This window comes from Triticum aestivum, chromosome 6B (genome assembly GCF_018294505.1).
Source record: "Triticum aestivum cultivar Chinese Spring chromosome 6B, IWGSC CS RefSeq v2.1, whole genome shotgun sequence".
In the NCBI taxonomy this organism is placed as follows: domain Eukaryota; kingdom Viridiplantae; phylum Streptophyta; class Magnoliopsida; order Poales; family Poaceae; genus Triticum; species Triticum aestivum.
Genome location: NC_057810.1, coordinates 396,526,179 through 396,545,400, shown reverse-complemented (window position 1 = coordinate 396,545,400; position 19,222 = coordinate 396,526,179). Strand labels below are relative to the sequence as shown.

The following is a 19,222-nucleotide window of genomic DNA, read 5'->3' as shown; positions in this document are numbered from 1 at the left end:
ATCGGAGCTACTTTGTGCAGCCTGGATGGGATGGCCCGTCTAGTCTGGATGCTTGGATCACGTATATATGTATTCTCTCTCTAGCCATTTTGGAGGGTGCTAGTGGAAGGGTGAGATGTACTGAAATAGCGTGTCATCAAAAGAACTGGTAATGGGCAGGACACAAAAATATGGGAGGAGAATTGGATTCCAAGAGATGAAATGATGAGGCTATATGGGTGCACATCCACCAACCCACCTCACTCGGTTTTAGAGTTGATAGATGTCACGACCGCAAGCTGGAATGTACATCGGCTTCAGGAGGTGTTTCTGTCCATCGATGTTACAGCCATTCTCAACATACCTCTCTGTACCAAGAACATTCCTGGCTTCTGGTCATGGAACTTTGGGAACAACAGAATCTTCTTCGCCAGATCTGCCTGCATAATGCTCATACAAACAACGAAGGGAGGCTTGGTTAGAAAATACAACAGGCTCGTCATCATTTGGTCGAGAAGCGGGATCATGGAAGCTTATGTGGAACATCAAAGTACTAGCAAAGGTACGCATGTTTCTCTGGCGATTGTCCAAACATTCCCTGCCAACGAAGGACGTCGGATCTCACAGTAACATGGCAGATTTCAAGTGCATGCGGGTTGTGTGGGACTGAAGACTCTTGGCGACATTCCCTGATGGAATGCTCGATGTCTAGGTGCATTTGGGCGCTAGTGGGTGGAGAAATTGTTGTCATCTCAGAGCGGCCACTGAACCGAGCGCCAAAAACTGGTTGTTCTTGTGATAAACACACTTTCCCATGAAGATTATGTCAGACTTTCGGTGACCCCGTGGGCTATTTAGGCGGAAAGGAGAAAGGCCATTCATGAAGGGATATTTCAATGCCCTCATGCCACACATATTTTCATTGATCGTCTCATCTTAGATCTAGAGATCATAAAGGATCGAAAGCCAGGACCAACCAGTAGAACAGGACAACCAACAACAATGCGAAGGGTTCGACCCAGGGCTCCGCCAGATGGTTTGCCAAAAATCCATGTCGACGCGGGGCCGTCCAATGCAAACCGAAGGGGGTCAGCAGCTACGGTAGCAAGGGACCGGCAAGGAAACTACTTGGGCAGTTCTTCTCTCATCACCCTAGGCCTACATGATCTGGCAGTACTCGAGGCTATTGCATGTTGTGAGGGGATAGTGTTGGTAGAAGAGGATCTTCACAGATTTGTTATCGCATGTGACTCCAAACAGGTAGTTAGAGATATTACAAACAGCGTCATAGGTCGCTACGGGCCTGTCATCTCGAAGATTTAGTCTAGATTGAAAAAACTTTAATTGTATTTTTTAGTTTTGAAGGACGAACGGCAAATGTAAAAGCTCATAGCCTAGCTAGCTTTTCGCTTTCTTTACATAAGGGTCATCACCTATGGCTGTTACAACCCCATCCCACCAAGTGTGGACTTCGATGAATAAAAGTTTGGTTACCCCTCAAGAAAAAATCCTCTAAATACAACATAAACATTAGACCGGTGGTACGGCTATTGCATGTTGACCTGATGACAATGGTGTTGTGTCCAAGTCATGACTTTGACAAATTACTTTTATTACATGGATGGACCAAAGAATTAATAGGTATGCGGAGAGCCCAATAACAACACCAATCAAAATTTAACAAAGCTATTATTAGTTTAAAAATAGGTACGCAGAGAGCCCAATAACAACACCAATTAATTTTTTAACAAAGTCATTATTAGTTTAAACAAGCAAGCGTACCACTTCATATATTATTTTGCAGTGAATTTAGATTGTTATTTGTTGCAATATGTATGCAAATTGTGAACAAGAAATAGGGCTGCTGCAGGAAAAGCTGCTGAGATGTGGGGGGCTATTTTAATGTTACTGTTGAGATGAACATTCTTTCCCCCCAAAAAAAAAACTCTTTGGTGCCATAAAATTTACTCCGGAAGCTTTTCTATGCCTAAAATACTGCTGCTGCAGGAAATGCTCTGCGACAGAATTACTACGTAGTTCATCAATCCACAACATCAAATTGGTGGAAATCAAAAGAAATGCGGTCCATGCACATGCAAAGACAAGAGGGCTACTGGGACGAAAATTGCGTTTGGCTCCCTGAGCTCAGCTGATGCGAGAGCTATAATCAGCCGGGCGATTTGAAAAATAAATTCCTCAGATAAATATACTATGACTAAAATGTACCGTTCGGACCACCAAACAACAATCCGCAAACCAAGAAAGCTAGTATGTGCAGACGGTTAGGATTCTTTGTATGAGCTTTTGTGCTTCCCTTGTGCACCCAACAGTCACGCACCTTGCTGGTACAGAAAAGCTAACCCAGATAAACAGACTCTTGCCACTACTCTTGAATAGAAGGAGAAAACTGATCCCTTTCTCCCTTGGAATGTCGATTTCTGAAAGATCTCAGCGGTAGCCCCAACCTCTTCCTCGGCCTCCTCTGCCCCGCCCTCTTCCACTGCCTCTTCCACCACCACGGGGTAACCCCTCAAAAGCTCTGTTCACAAGCTGATTGTGCATTCCTCCATCTCCTCGCCCCTTCTTGTTTAAAGGGGCATTCCCATTACTAGCAGGTTGGGTCCTCTTCCCTCTGAAACATCAGCAAACTAGAATTGACTAAAAAGAAATGCAAATTAATCTGAATAAAATTCAACATTTGATAGTGGACATCTAACCCTGCTGTTGCAGCTGCTGGTTTCTTTGGTTGTTCCATCCATGATAGAGTAATTTTCTTATCACTAATGAATAACGGAGATTTCCCATGCAATGGCTGAAATAAAAAAAACAAATCGTCTCATTTAAATTTTAGATGTGAGCAAATAATAGGTTACACTAGTTTCTTCTGAAGCACATAGACAAAGAATAAACAGTACTCCCTCCGTAAACTAATATAAGAGCATTTAGAACACTAAAGTAGTGATCTAAACGCTCTTATATTAGTTTACAGAGGGAGTACACAAGAGCAATATGCTCGTCGACTTCATAGCAAATTCTAAGAAGCTAGTTACAGTTGTACAATTGCTTTTTAGACCTCGAACGCCAAGCAAGAAATTCCAACATGGCTTATATTTTGAAGGTCGAATAAGCTAATATGCCATCTTAAGTATATATAGGCTCTGACACATGGATAAAGGATTTTATGATTAAGGGGCTTAGAAAAATAATACTACAGATAAGCTTGTGCATTTTAACACAATATTAAATAGTATGTCGTTGGTTAACGGGCATATTCAGCGAGGCCCCCAGAAGCGCAGTGCATAGCGGACGGCTAAAGCATGTCGATAATGTCAAGAGAGGTCGGGATAGACCGAACTTGACATGGGAGGAGTCCATAAAGAGGGATCTGAAGGACTGGAGTATCACCAGAGAACTAGCCATGGACAGTGGTGCATGGAAGCTTGCTATCTATGTGCCAGAACAATGAATTGGTTGCGAGATCTTATGAGTTTCACCTCTGCCTACCCCAACAACTTGTTTGAGACTAAAGGCTTTGTTTGTTGTTGTTGTTGTTGTTGTTTGGCTATGGTTTCTTTAATCTTCAGACAAATTATGTATTCCGTACCAAACTATAAGACGTTTTTGTAGGCTAGTTTAGTACTGTTTATTACCCACACCCTCAGATTTTAGCCTTGCATCGTTACATTTAGAACTACATTAATAAGTCAACAGAGGGAGTAAAAACTTGCTCAATATAAACAGGATTGCAGCAAATTGATGTTATTGCAGACATGAGTCAGCCAGGCCGGTGCACACAACAGCAGCAAATGGCATGTCGATGCAAACAGAGATAGTGATGCAAGATAACGAAGAACTAGTTACTAAGAATAGATGTTAGCTTGCAATCCTGCAGAAATCTTCGTAAGTGAAACAAAGAAATTACCTGTGACATTGCCAATATATTATTATAGGACCGCATTGTCATCGTCGATTTTTGCTGATCCGCTTTCTGCAAAAGATATCACATCACTATCAATTGGCACTTTAGCAGGAATTGTAGATGACACATGTGATAAATCTGTGCCATGAAAAATGTTTAGGACAAATTGTGAATGTTATGACAATACAAGGTTCCTGCAGAAATATTATGATGCCGTAATAATGGTAGTATAACATGGCACAAACTAGAGAACGTTCCAATGGAACTAGTAAACCCAAGCATCTAAACTCACGATTTTAGTTTTCTCTTCTTCTGTCTTTGCTGAAGATATTGCCTTGTTGAAATCTGCCATTCCCTGGGTTAGTCTCTTCGAGGCTGCTCGAACCGTGTCTTCCGTTCCAGTTAACCTGTGCATTTGTAACCATCAGAAACACGCTAACATGACAGAAATCATGCTGGAGGAACAAATTTGTGCAAGATAACAATGGAACACATAAGCAGGGTGACAAAGCCAACTATGAAAGTAGACAGAACATTTGTTCTCGATGCTAAAAGATTCTATCTCAAAAGCTTAATGGGCAATCTGGAAATCATCATGTGACTGATCGGCACGAAAAGAAAATATATATTTCTATATATACCATATGAAAATGTATTTCATGATGAATCTATTGGTATTGATCTGGTATTGTAAATGTTGATACAATAATTCTATAAACTTGGTCAAAGTTTGTTTAACTTGACCAAATTTTATATGCACTATTTGGCAAGGAGGGAGTACTTAATAGTGGACATCTCTTAAAAGGAATCAAAATCAGATTGAGCGTTCTATGTACTAGACTTTATTTGGACTTGCTTAAATTAGACTACAACAGAACCACAATGGAACTTCCAACTTGAAGGCTTCTACTATCGGGCATTGTTTTTAAGGCATCCCTAAGGCGTCGCCGTCGCCTAGGCGTCAAGGCGTCAGCCTTGCCTTACGTGCATGCCTAAGGCGTCCGCCTTAGTCCATAGGTCATCCAAGGCGTCCGCCTAGGCGCCATTCTTCCCGCCTTAGGCAAATGAAGACGCCTTAGACAGGGCAGGGAGTTCAAACAGAGCTCTGGGCGCGAAGAGAAGGGCGGGAAACAGAGTCTGGGCGCCAACAATTACTAGCAGGGGGAGAGAGAGCCCTAACCAGTTTCCGTTTTCCCCCAACCCCATCTCTGGCGGATGGATCTGAGCTTCTCCCCATCCTCTCCAGCAACTTCTCCCCCTCCTCTCCGGCTGCTTCTCCCCCTCCTCTCCGGCTGCTTCTCCCCCTCCTCTCCTGCAGATCCGCCTCCCCCTCCTCTCCAGGACAGCAGGCAGCAGCAAGCAACCATCACCTCTCCCGCAGTTGCCTACCAAATTCTGCTCAATTCTACTTCTTAGAACTCTCTAAGGCGTCGCCTTGCCTTATGCCTTAGCACTTAGGCAGTGAGACCCCCCCCCCCCCCCCGTGCTTTGCCTCGCCTTACCGCCTTAAAAACATTGCTCTCGGGGCATATTCTTAAGAAGTGGCCAGTACAGCAAATGAAACAAAGCCAAACAATTTAATCAAGCTGAGTTTAGGATATAAGAATGACATGTGAGGAGATGGTGAGACATGAAACTGAAGCATGTGAATATGATGGTAACTTACAAGTAGACTTCTTTGCTTAAGAACAGATTTTTAAAGAATGCAAATACAAATAAAATAAATCATCAATATCAATTAATTATTGTACCATGTACTCCCTCCGTTCCTAAATATTTGTCTTTCTAGAGTTTTCAACAAGTGACTACATAGTACATACGGAGCAAAATGGGTGAATGTACACTCTAAAATATGTCTATATACATCCGTATGTGGTAGTCCATTTGAATCTCTAAAAAGACAAATATTTAGGAACGGAGGGAGTATATAGCAAGGTACCTCTCAAGAAAATCTTTGTAATGTTCTGAGAAATCCTCTCCAAGTCTATCTGATGGCTGTCCAGTAACGATCTTGTAACCACAGAGACTGTTTGTAGTGTTTGGTGTCTATATTACACATTAGGTCAGCACAAGGTCATGAAGAAACTGACATGAATCATAGTAGAAACATTTCATTTATCTAACCTTATGAGCCAAATGGTGAAAAGTGTATAGCAAGCACTCGACATAATTGTGATTAATATCATCTACCTTCTTCCCAGGCATATACTTCTGCAAAACAACAATTGAGATCAACATAGAAATTTTACTCCTGTATTCACTGTAAATGAGAAACTCATGAACATCTTTGAGCATACAAAATAAACCTTGCAAATTGGGCTTTAGAAACATTAGCGGAAATAAGAAATGTATAAACCTTGAGCAATTGAACAACGGATGGAAGCAGCTGGCGTGAATCTTGTGCTGCAGCATATGGCGAGCTAGCAGCAACTGTCTTAAGTAAATCCAGTTTCTTCTCCTCCGGAATCTAAAAATGGTAAAGACAAACACTTGATGCTGAAACACGCAAGAGCAGAGATAGTTTCAAAAGGAAAAACACTCCAGATGATGCAGGATACTGACAAAGCAACGACAAAAAATCATAACTAGAAACTTGAACAGCATTGTAAAATTCGTCTGTTGTGAATTTCGCACGGCCCTTGTTAAGACTTAAGAGACTAAGCAATGATGAGTAAGGGTCCTTTTGGTTGAGCTTTTCCAACCAACTCCAGCAGTTAAAAAGCTGGAAGCCAACCAAACGTTGTTTCCCCACGGCATAATCTGCAAACACAACAACTTCTCGTATGTGTATTTTCTGCAGCTGCTGAGGCCAATCAACTGGCGAAAATTTTACACACCTGCCGCCGGTATGTCAACCCTAATTCAGTTCCATCACACACACACACACACCCCACCCCCGCACGTGCAATTCGTCTCCTCCCCAAACGAGAGGTCCTGAATTAGGGTTGCTCCCGTCCCCTAGCTCCGCACCATGAGCCTCCCCTCGTGCTGCACCTCCATGGCTCCATCCGGCCTGCGCCGCCGCATCATTCCACAGCAAGGTAGCTCCCCTCCCTCTTCCTTCCTTTTTCTCCTCATTTTTTGGCATTGAGTACATCCCTCATCTAGTTGATTGGATACTGTGAGCATATATCATTGAGTGCATGTTTATGATCACATGTGAATGGAGTTTGCTTGCTAGTTTTTCCCATGTAATCTGTTATGTGTTCCAGATGCCAGGGAGGTGGGCAGCGAGAGAGTGGCCACGAGGGCACTCTGATTTTTGTCTCCCGATCGTTCTACTGACCAACAATAGCAGATTCATGGTCATTCAGTGTAAGTTGATTACAGTCAACAAGAACTAGGTGGATGTTTATAATTTTGGAACTTGGAAGTGTTTGTTTACTGGTTGAACAATGGGGTTGGTATAAAATTCCGAGCAAATGTGTATCAAAAGATGGACATCGCCATCTGGCAGATGTGTGTAATGTTTCAAAAGAGTTTAACACAGTGGCTCATTTCTTGTTGTGCTGATGTAATGTAACAATGTGACCCAGTAAAAATATTTTGGTGTGTTTTTTCTCAAAAAAAAATACATTTCTTAAAAAAAACACAAGTTAAAACATGCATTTGTTGGAGAAAATTCCGACATAATATCTCCATGTCTTTTACAATAATAAACGGCATCGCTCTATTTATATTTTTTATACTTTGCAACATTATAAATAGTTGTTCAAATAAATCATCTGTAGTGCCAACCAGTGTACAAATTGTTGCCTTATGGTCTATTAAAGCATATATAAACAATCTTTCAAGACTCACAGGCATTACAAACAATTCCTTCCAAATCTACAGTTTCACAACAGTTTCAATGAAACTTTCAGCTTTCCCACAGTTCTCAACTCACAGCAGCTTTCTCACAGCTAATTGTAGACTTTTCAGAATCCACAGCTCAACCGAACACACCTCGAGCCGACGGACCCTTCAAGGTGCTAGCACGAGCCGACGTATCCTTCAAGGTGCTAGCACGATACAACAATAACGCCTCCAAGACCGACATCCCACGCGACAAGTACAGCGTGAGTGACATCTTCAGTGTCACGGACCTATCTCCATTCCATGGTGATGAGGATTTTGATCCGAGGTCGGATCTTTCCCAAGGGAGGAGATGATGCGGAGCATCCCAAGGTCATCCCCGTGGACCCACCTTCGTCTCCCCAAGTGCCAAGTGGACCTATGACACGTGCACGTGCAAGAGCTCTCAAGACCGAGGTAACATCTCTTCTCTCGCAATTCCCTTTTGAAACACAAAAGACATGGCTACTACCTCAAACGGAGACACTTTGCATACTCAGTTACCAAGAAACTAGCCATGGACAAGCTAAGGAGTAAGGTCGAGCGAAGGGAGAAGAGGAACATGAAGATGGAGAAGAAAACGAGCAAGTCAAGAGCTGCCCGGATGATCCGGACCAAGTCCCAGACGATCCGGCTACCGCGCACCAAGACTACAGCAGCCTCCTCGACGAAGCCGGATCATCCGGACCAGCTCCCGGATCATCCGGACAAAGCCGGACATCCGAACCAGGACCCGGACGACCGGACCAGCCACTGCCTCCACGACACATCCGGACGATCCGGACGGTCGCCCGGATCATGCGGACCTTGCCTGCGTGCATGACTTGGGCCGAAGCCCATGTAACTCCACCTACCCCTAGAATATATATACTCCAACTCCGCCCACGTTTTAGGGTTAGCATTGTGATAGCTCAACATTGAGATTGAGCCTTGCTCATCCACTTATCCCTACTCCTTTGGAGATCAAGACCTCCTAAAGAAGATCTCCCAAGTGGATTCAAGACCCCTCTTGATGGAAGGATCCCCTAGTGGATTCAAGACCTCTTTCCTCACGGATTGGGATGAACTAGCTACCGTGTATCCTCCCTTGTTGACTTTGGATCTTGTATCTCCCCTTTGCTTATGTGGATTTAGCACACGTATGATTGGATCTCGTTGATTTGAGTATTTTTCCTCTCTTGTGTTCATCGTGTTCTTCGGGAAATCCCCTCCATTTTGTGAAAGATCGGCCATTAGGGTTCCACCCTACATCAGTAGGTCATGCACAAGAGAGCGCCCACACCACCTGTGAGAGAAGCCTGGAAGCGGAGACGGAAGCGCAAAACGAAGGAAGACTTGAATAGAAGTATAACCGGTCCAACCTAGCAGGCATAACCGGTTCAAATCCGAGAGCTCCTGGAAGAAGTCCCGGTACAAGTCCTGGTGTAATCAGCCAGTGCCCGAACCTCCCAGGAAGAAGTACTGGTGTAACCTTACACCGGCCTCCTGACGACCGTGTCGCCGACTGCCTCGACGACCGTGTCGCCGACTGCCTCGACGACCCCGCGCCTTGCCCAACGACAGGTTATACCGGCCAGAAAGGCCTGATAATACAGGGCGCGCAGCTTTGGAACCACCAACCCATGTATCTTTCTCTTTCCTCACTTGCCCCTTCATGGGTGGACCTATATATACCCCTCCCCCGCTTAGACCTAGGGTTAGCAAAGTAGAACTAGTCATAGAGCCTTTGCTCATGTACCTCCCCATGTGGGATTCCTCCTACATGGAGATGACTTCCCTAGTGGAGATCAAGGCCTCCACTTGAGGGGAAGATTCTTCCCAAGGTATTCAAGACCTCCTTGTCTTAGGATTTGGGAAAGAACTGCACATCTTGTTCTTGCTTCTCCCTTGGATTTGCAAGAAACAACATGAACTGTGTGGTGTGGATCTGCGGTTACAAAAGGGTGTTGCCTTGGCATCACTAGTTATCCATGTGTTTTCCCTTGATTTCCTTGTGATTCCTCGTGTTCTTCCTCAAATCTACCTCCGGTTCGTCAAGGTCGGGCCACCCAACGGCTTGCCCCGTATCAACAACCCTTTGGTGGGGATGGGTGTTAGTTACACTAAGCTATGGTCATTTCGTGCAGTTTTCTAGAAATGCATATTCCAAACAAAACCAAAAATATAACAAAACAAAAAAGGTCACAAAAGACACGTACTCCCTCCGATCCATATTGCTCGTCTTAGATTAGTCTAGATATGGATGTATGTAGACACGTTTTAGAGGGAGTATCAATCTCAATTAAAATTATCATGAATTGTTGAGCTTAATCAGCACAGAAAGTACACTATACTGCAAGATGTTGTCACAAAATGATAAAAAAACATACACAAATGTTCCTGTAGCCATGGAGGCATTCGGTCGTCACTAATTTACTACTCCCTTCGTCCCAGAATATAAGGTGTATAGGTTTCCGTGGAAGTTAACGATTTAAATGTTTGACCAAGATTATAGAATAAAATAACATCTACGATACCTCATAGATAAAATATGAAACTACTTTTCATGATGGATCAAATGATATAAATTTCATATTGTGAATGTTGATATATTTTTCTAAAAACTCGGTCAAACTTGCACTCGTTTGACTTTTCAAAAAACAAATACACCTTATATAAAGGAACGGAGGGAGTATATACCAACAAAAAAAATTATAGCACAAATTTGCCCTAATAAGAACAAAGTGTTCTTTTGCTTCTTCCTATACGAAGCAGAGGATGCAAGGTACAAGATGAAGCAATTTACCTTATCGAAAACTGGAACGATTTGCTTAGCAAAATAGTTGAGAAACTTGCTGCTTGATGCACCTCTCTGAAGAAAGCAAAGAACACCAATATATGATTCAATGCTCAACAATAATAACATAAATGACTTAATTATTGTTCGACTGAATGGGCCATACCGTGAAGATAGGAAGAGCCATATAGATGCATGAGGTCCACCTCTCTATATGATCGATATCAGAAACCTGAAAGAGAAGTAATCCTAAGCAAAATCCACAACCTCAAAACAAAGGTACTTTAGAAACGAACTTCAAACTTAAGAACTTGCAACTACTAACAACAAAGGATAAACAGGAACCGATAAGTAGCAACATATGGAAAGGTCACGATTGTGCAACATCAATATGCACCTTTGTTACTCACCCCTAACCCAGAAAATGAGATGCACAAAGCAAGAATTGCTACACCAAGGATACTTCTGTTGAAGTATACGTGGATTGCCCAACCTTCTCGATCAGTTCAGACTTTTGGTTCATGTATCTTGTATGAAACTTAATGTGGTATCAGTGCCAACAGGTCTTGGTTCAAGTCTCTGCTTTCGCAAATTAAATAGAAAAGATTGTGTGCCCTCTGTCCATACTTAGGCCTTATCAAGCCGCGCGTAAGAGAGGGTGTTGAAGGACATGTGGATTGCCCGGCCTTCTTCATCAGTTCGGACTTTTGGTTCTCTTAATTGGTTCTCCATCAGGTGTTCCATGCTCAATGTGAGTCACATGACACATGCTGGGAGCTCAGCCTCAAGGATATTAAGATATGATGTATTTGCAGGCTGACTCTGCTAGATTTAGGACACAAAACAATGATACACTCTGTTGTATGCAACTAGAACAGTCTTTAGATACTATTATTATTTGAAGGATTGCATTCCTTAGATTTCTGAATTATTTCAGTTTAGTGCAATGTTGGCTTCCAAAATTTGTTACATGAAAAACTACCAGTTTTGGCCATAATGAGGTTTTGTGAATGAATTGACACGTGTGTTGCACGTGCACGGTTACTAGTATCAATTTATGTGCAAATGGATACCAAATGAAATGTCTGGAATAGAATTGTTTTCATCTTCAGGACAGTAGTGATCTCGGCTTGGGAATTCGGTAGGCCCACACTCATCTTGAACTATAAATTAGCAAAGCTTGGGCCTATTATGCAATTTGGAAGTAAATCAAGCCATTATACAGAAAGTCACGCAAAAAAAAGTGGTGTTTTAATTCATGTTCTCAAATATAGCCACCTCGCATTAAAGGAAACAACAAATTTATTATGTCTAGAGATATTTTGCACCACCTCAAAATTGCAAAACAAATCACCTAGCACTTACAACTTCCAACAAATTACGTGCCACGCCCACAAGTCTTTGCCAGCTTATTTTTAGTAAACACATTTTTAGGAGGCTTGCATTACCAGTAAAGTCTAGAAGTCAGGCTATTTTACCAACCAATACGACACCATTACTATATTCACCCGAATGGCCATGTTCAAATACCTCCCTTTTGTGCCCTTTCATCCCCTCATCCACTGCCCTAAAGCAAAGAGTCTTATAACTATCATAACATCTACCAACGGTGACCAGCCAATGCTACAGATGGTCCGCCAAATGGATAAATTTGGCACTGATTACGAGCCGAAGGACTAGTCGAGACTAGTCGATGGACTAGTCTATGAGTCGCAACTGTGGTGTCGACTGCGAATCTCGTGTAGACTAATTTGATGAGTCAAGTGGTCGAGACACTAGTCTACGACAGTCGCTCGACTCAAATTTGGGAGGGGAAAATTGGAGAGCGAGCTATGAGAACGAGCCGCCTGGACGAGGCCACCGCCAGCACCCACTGACCCGCCGCCGGGACGGCGGATGGCGAAGCAAGCGCGGCAGCCGGCCGGAGCTCGTGCTCGGGCGGCGGCCATGGCCGTGCCCCGTAGGCGCGTGTGGCCCTGTGACGAGAGAGAGAGAGAGAGAGGGAGAGAGAGAGAGGAGAGGATGCACGGCGGTGGTCGGCGGGCTCGCCAATGGCGGAGGCGCGGGTCGCGCGCGCGCACTTTTGTGCCTGATGGCGCAGGCGGCGGCGACGGGATCAATCGGGAGCTAGGGTTACAGAGGCTGGGACGGGAAGTAGGCTAAGTAGGCTGGCTACTTGGGCCCAAATGGGCCAGCTGGGGGTGGCGTGCTGAGCTGCACTGGGCTGGGCCTAGCGAGCGTTGGCTAGCACTGCTGGTTTTATTGTATATACTGTAATGTGCTGTACAGTTTACTACATACTGCTACTAGGTATTAGTAGTTGACTACTACAGTACTTTGTCGACTAGTCTAGCACTAGTCTAAGACTAGTCCGATTAGTCTATGAGTCTCAACCTCGAAACGACTCAACGACTCGTCGACTCGTAGTCCTTGAATTTGGCATGCATGTTATACCTTTTTTTATGAATGTGGGCGGAACACAACTTCACTCCATGATTACCGAAAAATACCACCTTCTGGCACCGAGGTATAATGATGCCCGCTAACTTCAATTAGTGATACCAATTATTTGTGTATGCTGCTGACTAACCCAGAGCAATTGTGCTTTTAATTCTTTATCTAGCCTAGCTCTAAGGTTCACATAATCAAATTACAAGAAGTTTGACAGACAACACAAAATACGGCATTAGATAAAGGCTGGGTCCAAGACAAGCAAACTCCCAAAATCTCCTTTTGTCAATGACTGCAACCGAATTTTCTGGTATTTTATATGCACACATATAAATTTTATTACTAGAATGTTGAAATAGCATACTTACATCAAACTGCGCATCGAGATCAGCTTGTGCTTGAATGATTTCAATTAATTCTTGAAAGGATTCTCGAGGAGCAGTATCCCCAAATATGCTCAAACTCCGCAGGAAATCCATGAATAATTTAAATTCCAGCCCAGTAACATCTTGTACACTCTAAATCATACATTTTTTGTTAAAAGTGTGTCAGAAAAATATGGGAATTAAATAAACAAGAAAATGGTAGCTCTAGTACATACTTTCTTTATCAAATCAGTTATATATCTTTCCATTTCTGCTTGAGGCTTTAGTAGCTCTGCTTTGACAGGAAAAACCTGAAAATTTTAACTCTATCAATACTCAGAAAATAAGGTTGATAGCCTAGAGCATGTGCAATCTATGTACCTTGTCTCGGAGGAAACAAATAATCTTTTCACGGATCTCTGATCCTGACTCCACGTGCTTAAATAAAGGCTGCAACGAATCTACACCAAAGACGGTAAAAGCAACTATAAGATCTTGATGAAGTTAAAAGCATATATGTTAACCTCTACATCCAGTTTACATGACATTATACTCTTTGCACAATGAACAAAAAAATGTGATCAAAAGACAATAGTAGCCCTCATGGTAGACCAGGGCAACCTTGTTAGTAACTACAGTCCAAAGAGATGATGGCAAAAAAAAACTCGGACGCTAGTTCAACGATCATTCTGGAACATTACTTATATAGTTTTACTCCAGTATCATCCAAAGGTTAAGTCAAAAAAATCCTGATTACTCTTAATAACAGAATTAATGATAGGAACATGTGGGCTGTGGCTGGTTTCACTGAAGAAAAGATGAACCTGCGTCTTCTTGTTATTTTATGTATATGGGAAATGTGGAATAGTTGAGTGTTTACTAGCTTCATGCTTTTCCAAATAGATGCTAAGCAGAATCCTGACTAGCAACAAGTCAATAAAAATGAAGGTGAAGAAACAGAAGAGGTAAATGGTGTAACGAGTAATACAAAAAGGACATTTGCAGCCCATCAAAGTGAACACTACCAGCAAAAAAGATATTACAAGCTTCTATAACAAAGAAATTACAAGTTGGTGTTACTCATCATCAATATAATAGAACTCACAGGTTGAATTAAGACAAAACATCAGCACAGCACGCTATTAAAAGTTCAACATTTTCTGTACAGAACTAACAATTTTAGTAAGAATCAAAAAGGATGTGCGATATACTGTGGCTAAAAGTATTTCTAACAGGAAAATACATATCAAGTGCTATTCAGATAATATGTCAACTGCACCACGCAGAGTTTTCTAATACATAAAGAACACTTAGATGATGTGTCAAAATGCATATGCGGCTAACTTATAGAGTTAGATGGTGTGCCACATATGATAAACTAACAGGAGAGCAAAGATTAAAATCGCTCCCCTGATTATGCCATTTATTGAGTATTGCGCAAAATTTAGCTGCTACAAACAACAGAAGAATAGAAGTGACCGAGCAGCATAAGAAATAGTGGGCCCACCACTAATCCTTATGCATATGGACCTGCCTTGAATTTAAACCCCTCAATCTAGAACACCTTGAAGTGATGAAAGTGGATTCTGCCCAGCGTCCTACCCATATCTCTTGCGATATATAAGAAAAGGTCAAGAAAGTGCAGAATTTCATATGCACATCAATAAATAGAGCAGTAGAGCACCACTCAATAAACATAATACTACAGGGTCCATTTTTATGGGTTTCTAGAGTTTGTGTGAAGGTCCAGTAAATTGCCAATTGGGTTAATCTGGTAAAATAAACATCATCAATAGTTGAAAAGCAAGAAATTCGTCATATAAGGTTGTTATCTCAAGGCTTGGCATCAATTTACACAACTTCTTTTAGTTTGAGGATTAGGACAATGATAAAATCAATTTTCTACTCTGAAAGTCCACATCCCCAAAGAAAATGATGGCAGAAATTTTCAGCACAGGCCCGGTAATCAAACAACAGGATGCATATCAAAGTACTCCAAAAGCTGTAAGCAAGCAACAGATGAGGATAGGAATCTTACTTTTAACATCTTGTCGTATAAGGGACATGAGTGCTTTATGAACAGCATCACGCTCCACATTTTCCTCTGAAATGCAAGAAAGAACTTGAGAAGCATAGCCACATTTGACATTCGAGCTGAGAAAAGATAGGAGAAAAGCTGTACCACTTGTAAGGAGCTGACCAAGAATATCTGCAATTTTTGAGATGAACTCTGCATCTTTGCCAAGAAGCGGAAACCCACGAATAGCTTGTATTCTGATCTGTAAGTACATTTAATGATGAGAGTTATTCATGTGGATACATACAACCTTATGATGAATAAATTCATGTTGTTCTAAAGTGAACATAATAACAGCAGCCCTTTGACAAATGAAAACCATTCAGAGGTAAACAGATAAAGCATTTTGTATCTTTCACACATTTATCAGAAAATTGTGAAACGGTAGCTATCCAAAAACTATTATAATCTTGGATATAGCCTGATGTTAATAAGGTGCAACCATCAACAAATAACTGGTATAGGGCGCACAGAGACATCACAGACCCCACTGACATTTTATACCGACATTTATAATGAAAATAGTTCTTGTACGATCACTTCACTGAAAAATAATTAGACATCAGCATTGGTAGAAAATATTCACTGTGCCATCTGACGATGTACATCTAATGCTCACTCACATTTCTACAGGTACAGACTTTTTTTAAGGTGCAGGTATTGTTCTGATGATTTGATCCCATTGTAGCTATTAGCAAAACGAGAATCGAAGCAATGTTTGATTGCACTGAGCCTTTTGCTTAATAAAGCATTAACAGATCAGCTCTGCTGGTTAAGGATCAATGCAAGGCTAGGGGGAGGGGGTGCATAAGGTTCTAAAACAATGCCTGAATGCATAACTATTCTAGATTTCTCAACGCGGGTGATTGTCTTTGACACAAAGAAGTGACTTTCAAATGGCACTCTCGGTACATGTCTCCTCGGAGCAGAGCTATGAATATCAGCAACAGAAAAGCATGGAGCAAGCAGAAGGGGAGGGAAATTTTATAGGAACCAATACCGGTCACAAACCAAGTTAAACCACAGACAAGCTTCTAACATAAATTTCTAGTTTCCAGCGAGTCCAATCTGAATCCTAGACCAATTTAACGCAAAAAGGAAATGCTAGTGTTCATCGTCCTTCAACCTATGCGTCCACCAATGCCGAGCTACTTATTATCATCAACTACGAAGAGAGTGACAGAGAGAACACAAACCGCGAGCTCTTCCATCTCAACGAGGTCGAACATTGCTTCCATGGCGAAGGTACCGAGGGCTGGGAAGCTCCGGAAGTAACGGGGGATGAGCTGCGCCGCCAGCTGCTTCGCTTTAACGTTTTGCCCCTTCACCGACGCTATGATCGCCTCATAGTCCGCCGCGTGCTGCAAGACCAAAAACCCGTCAGAACCCTAGACCGAAGGAGCCCCTGGAATGGATCGGTTGCACAGGAGAGAAGCACACCTGGGACTTGTCCTTGGCTGAGGAAAGTCGGTCGCCGAGCTCGTAGAGCCGCTCGACCTCGGCAGCGTCGGCGTTGGCGGTTGCCATGGGAGGGGGCGGAGGCGGGGAGTGGTGGATTTGGGTGTTAGGGTTCCGGTTACGAAGGGGTTAGAGGAAGAGAAAAGAGATGGTCCGGCGGTAGCCAAGGGGATAAAGCCATCGTAAAACAATTGAGGGTCAAAGATTACGAAGAAACTGGGCAGGGGTCGGATTCTGGAAAAATCTCCAGATTATGGCAAAAAAATTGCACCAAAAAACGGACTTTCAGAGCATCTCCAGCCGCGCCCTCAAGCCCCCAACACAGCATCCCAAGGCGATTTTTTTGCGTCGGCGCTGAAAAAACTGCTCAATCGCGTCCTCAAGAGCCCGTTTTTCGTCGGTTTGGGCCGAAGTTAGTGCCGGTGGATCCAGACCGAATTCGGCGCGCTGGGGGGCGCCCGGGGCGCCGGGGCAAGTGGTTTTGGCGCGAACGGGGGCAGGAGTCGGCGAGACGCCGCTTTGTCGCCCTCATCGCCTCGGTTCCCGCGGGAATCAATGCCAAGGCTGGCCAAGGCTGCCGCGCTGCCGCGCCGGTCAGCCTCCTTTGATGCCTCACGGGCGACGCAGTGAAGGCACCGCCGACGCGCATCCCGCCCGCTCCCGCCACGCGTCGCCCGGCATGCCGCCTCCCGGCCACCCCGCCTGGGCTATAAAAGGCGCCCACTCCCCGCCAGTGAACGCCACACCCTCCCCCTCTCGCAAAAGCCATCTTCCCCCTTCCCGCCGACGAGCAAAGCAAAGATGGCCGAGATGTTCCCAGGCGATGGCGCAGTGGCGAACGGCTTCGGCCGCCGACATCTCCAAGAGCCGGAGACGCGCCTCCTCTACGAGGCTACCCGGTGCCCCCTGACATGCACGTACCGGGGGCGTGGAGGTTGAGCGCCGCCGGCGTCCCGATGCCGCCGGTGCCCGAAGGGACGCCACGGCGGGCGAAAATCGCCTGCATCCGCTCCTCCCTGACGGAGGAGCAGCGGAACCAGCCGAGGTACGCGCCCGACAGCAAAACGCTGTGGACGATGTACTTCCAGCGCCGCCGCGAGGAGTTGATCACCTCCGTCAACGACGTCATTCCCGCGGTCGCCTCAACGCCGAAGGACGGTGCGAGTGATGGGGCGTCCACGACCGCACCCTCGAGGCCATCCTCGACCACATTGAGACCGGCAACATGTCGCGCCTGGAGTACCCAACGCGGCCGTCCTTCTCTCGCCACCGCGGCAGTTCCTGGACGTCGCGGCGAATGGAGCCGACGTCCTCGTCGTCGGGCTCCGGCTCGCTCTCCTCCGGCTCGCCAGCTCTTTGCCCCATCAAGCCAGAGCCGGACGAGACGCCGCAGCGGCGCCGCACCCGCAGTGGCGCCCTAGTCATCAACGAGGGTGCCCGCCCTTCCCCGCGCTCCCTTCGCCTGGTCCGGCCAAAGCCTGAGCCGGGCCTGCTCCCCGTGAAGTCGGAGCACGCCGACATGGTGGCTCCCGACGACGAGTCCGCCCTAAAGTGGGCAAAGGAGGACTACGTCCGCGAGCAGGTGCGCCGCCAGCGCCAGGCGTACGCGGAATTGCAGGCCCGACGACGCGGCCGCGAGGAGGGTGGCGTCATCGTCCCCGACAGCGACGAGGAGGAAGAGGTCGGGCCGTCCAACTCCCAGTCGCGCGTCCGCGACCCTAGGCAGGGTTGCAGTAGGGACGATGTCTTCGATGGGGCGCGCGACGACGACGGCGGCGGCGGCGGCGACTACACCCGCTTCTACAGGCTTCTCGGCATGTAGATGGCGGGCAGTGGACGCGCGGTAGTGATAGAGGCAAAGGTGTCCCGTCTTTCGATGAGATCATGGATATCGCTTTGGTGGAAGTCGACTTTGACGATCCGACTACGAACGTGCGAGGACGTCGCGCCTTAGCAATCGCTAAACCAACTCCGAGAGGTTATTGACCACGCCGGAGCACGATCAACCTGACCACGAGGGTCTGTTTCCTGCGAGCAAACGAAGAACAAGCAAGAAACTAAGATTGCAATCTGGATATTGCGAATATAAGATGAAAGCTTTATTGATCAAGGTGGGGTTCTGTGACGCCTTTGTCTGGTCGTTGAACACAAACGAAGTACGCGAAGTTGCAGCTATGGCGAACTTTAATCTAAACAAAACCCCAAAGTCTAAACGGTGCCCTAAGGGCTGTATATATGGAGGAAGAGAGGGGGAATTTCATGGCCCTTGGTGGAGGGGTCCAAAATCAACCCTATCTCTTGTTTCCCCACACATACGGACTCTAAAAATAGCCTATACTTATGTATTTCGAAATTACATGGGC

General features: G+C 44.8%; 1 protein-coding gene across 1 annotated transcript; it reads right to left on the bottom strand.

Annotated features, from left to right (window-relative positions):
* Positions 1 to 2,090: 2,090 nt before the first annotated feature.
* On the bottom strand, positions 2,091 to 17,089 carry LOC123137254 (apoptosis inhibitor 5-like protein API5). Its single transcript, XM_044556921.1, has 16 exons — positions 16,842 to 17,089; positions 16,598 to 16,762; positions 15,507 to 15,603; positions 15,363 to 15,428; positions 13,706 to 13,785; positions 13,561 to 13,635; positions 13,328 to 13,477; positions 10,675 to 10,740; positions 10,518 to 10,583; positions 6,255 to 6,365; positions 6,023 to 6,109; positions 5,838 to 5,944; positions 4,191 to 4,305; positions 3,902 to 3,967; positions 2,697 to 2,791; positions 2,091 to 2,611 (listed from the first exon to the last, which is right to left on the bottom strand). The coding sequence occupies exons 1-16, from the start codon at positions 16,926 to 16,928 to the stop codon at positions 2,428 to 2,430; spliced, it is 1,617 nt and encodes a 538-aa protein (XP_044412856.1). The 5' UTR covers positions 16,929 to 17,089; the 3' UTR covers positions 2,091 to 2,427.
* Positions 17,090 to 19,222: the final 2,133 nt, after the last annotated feature.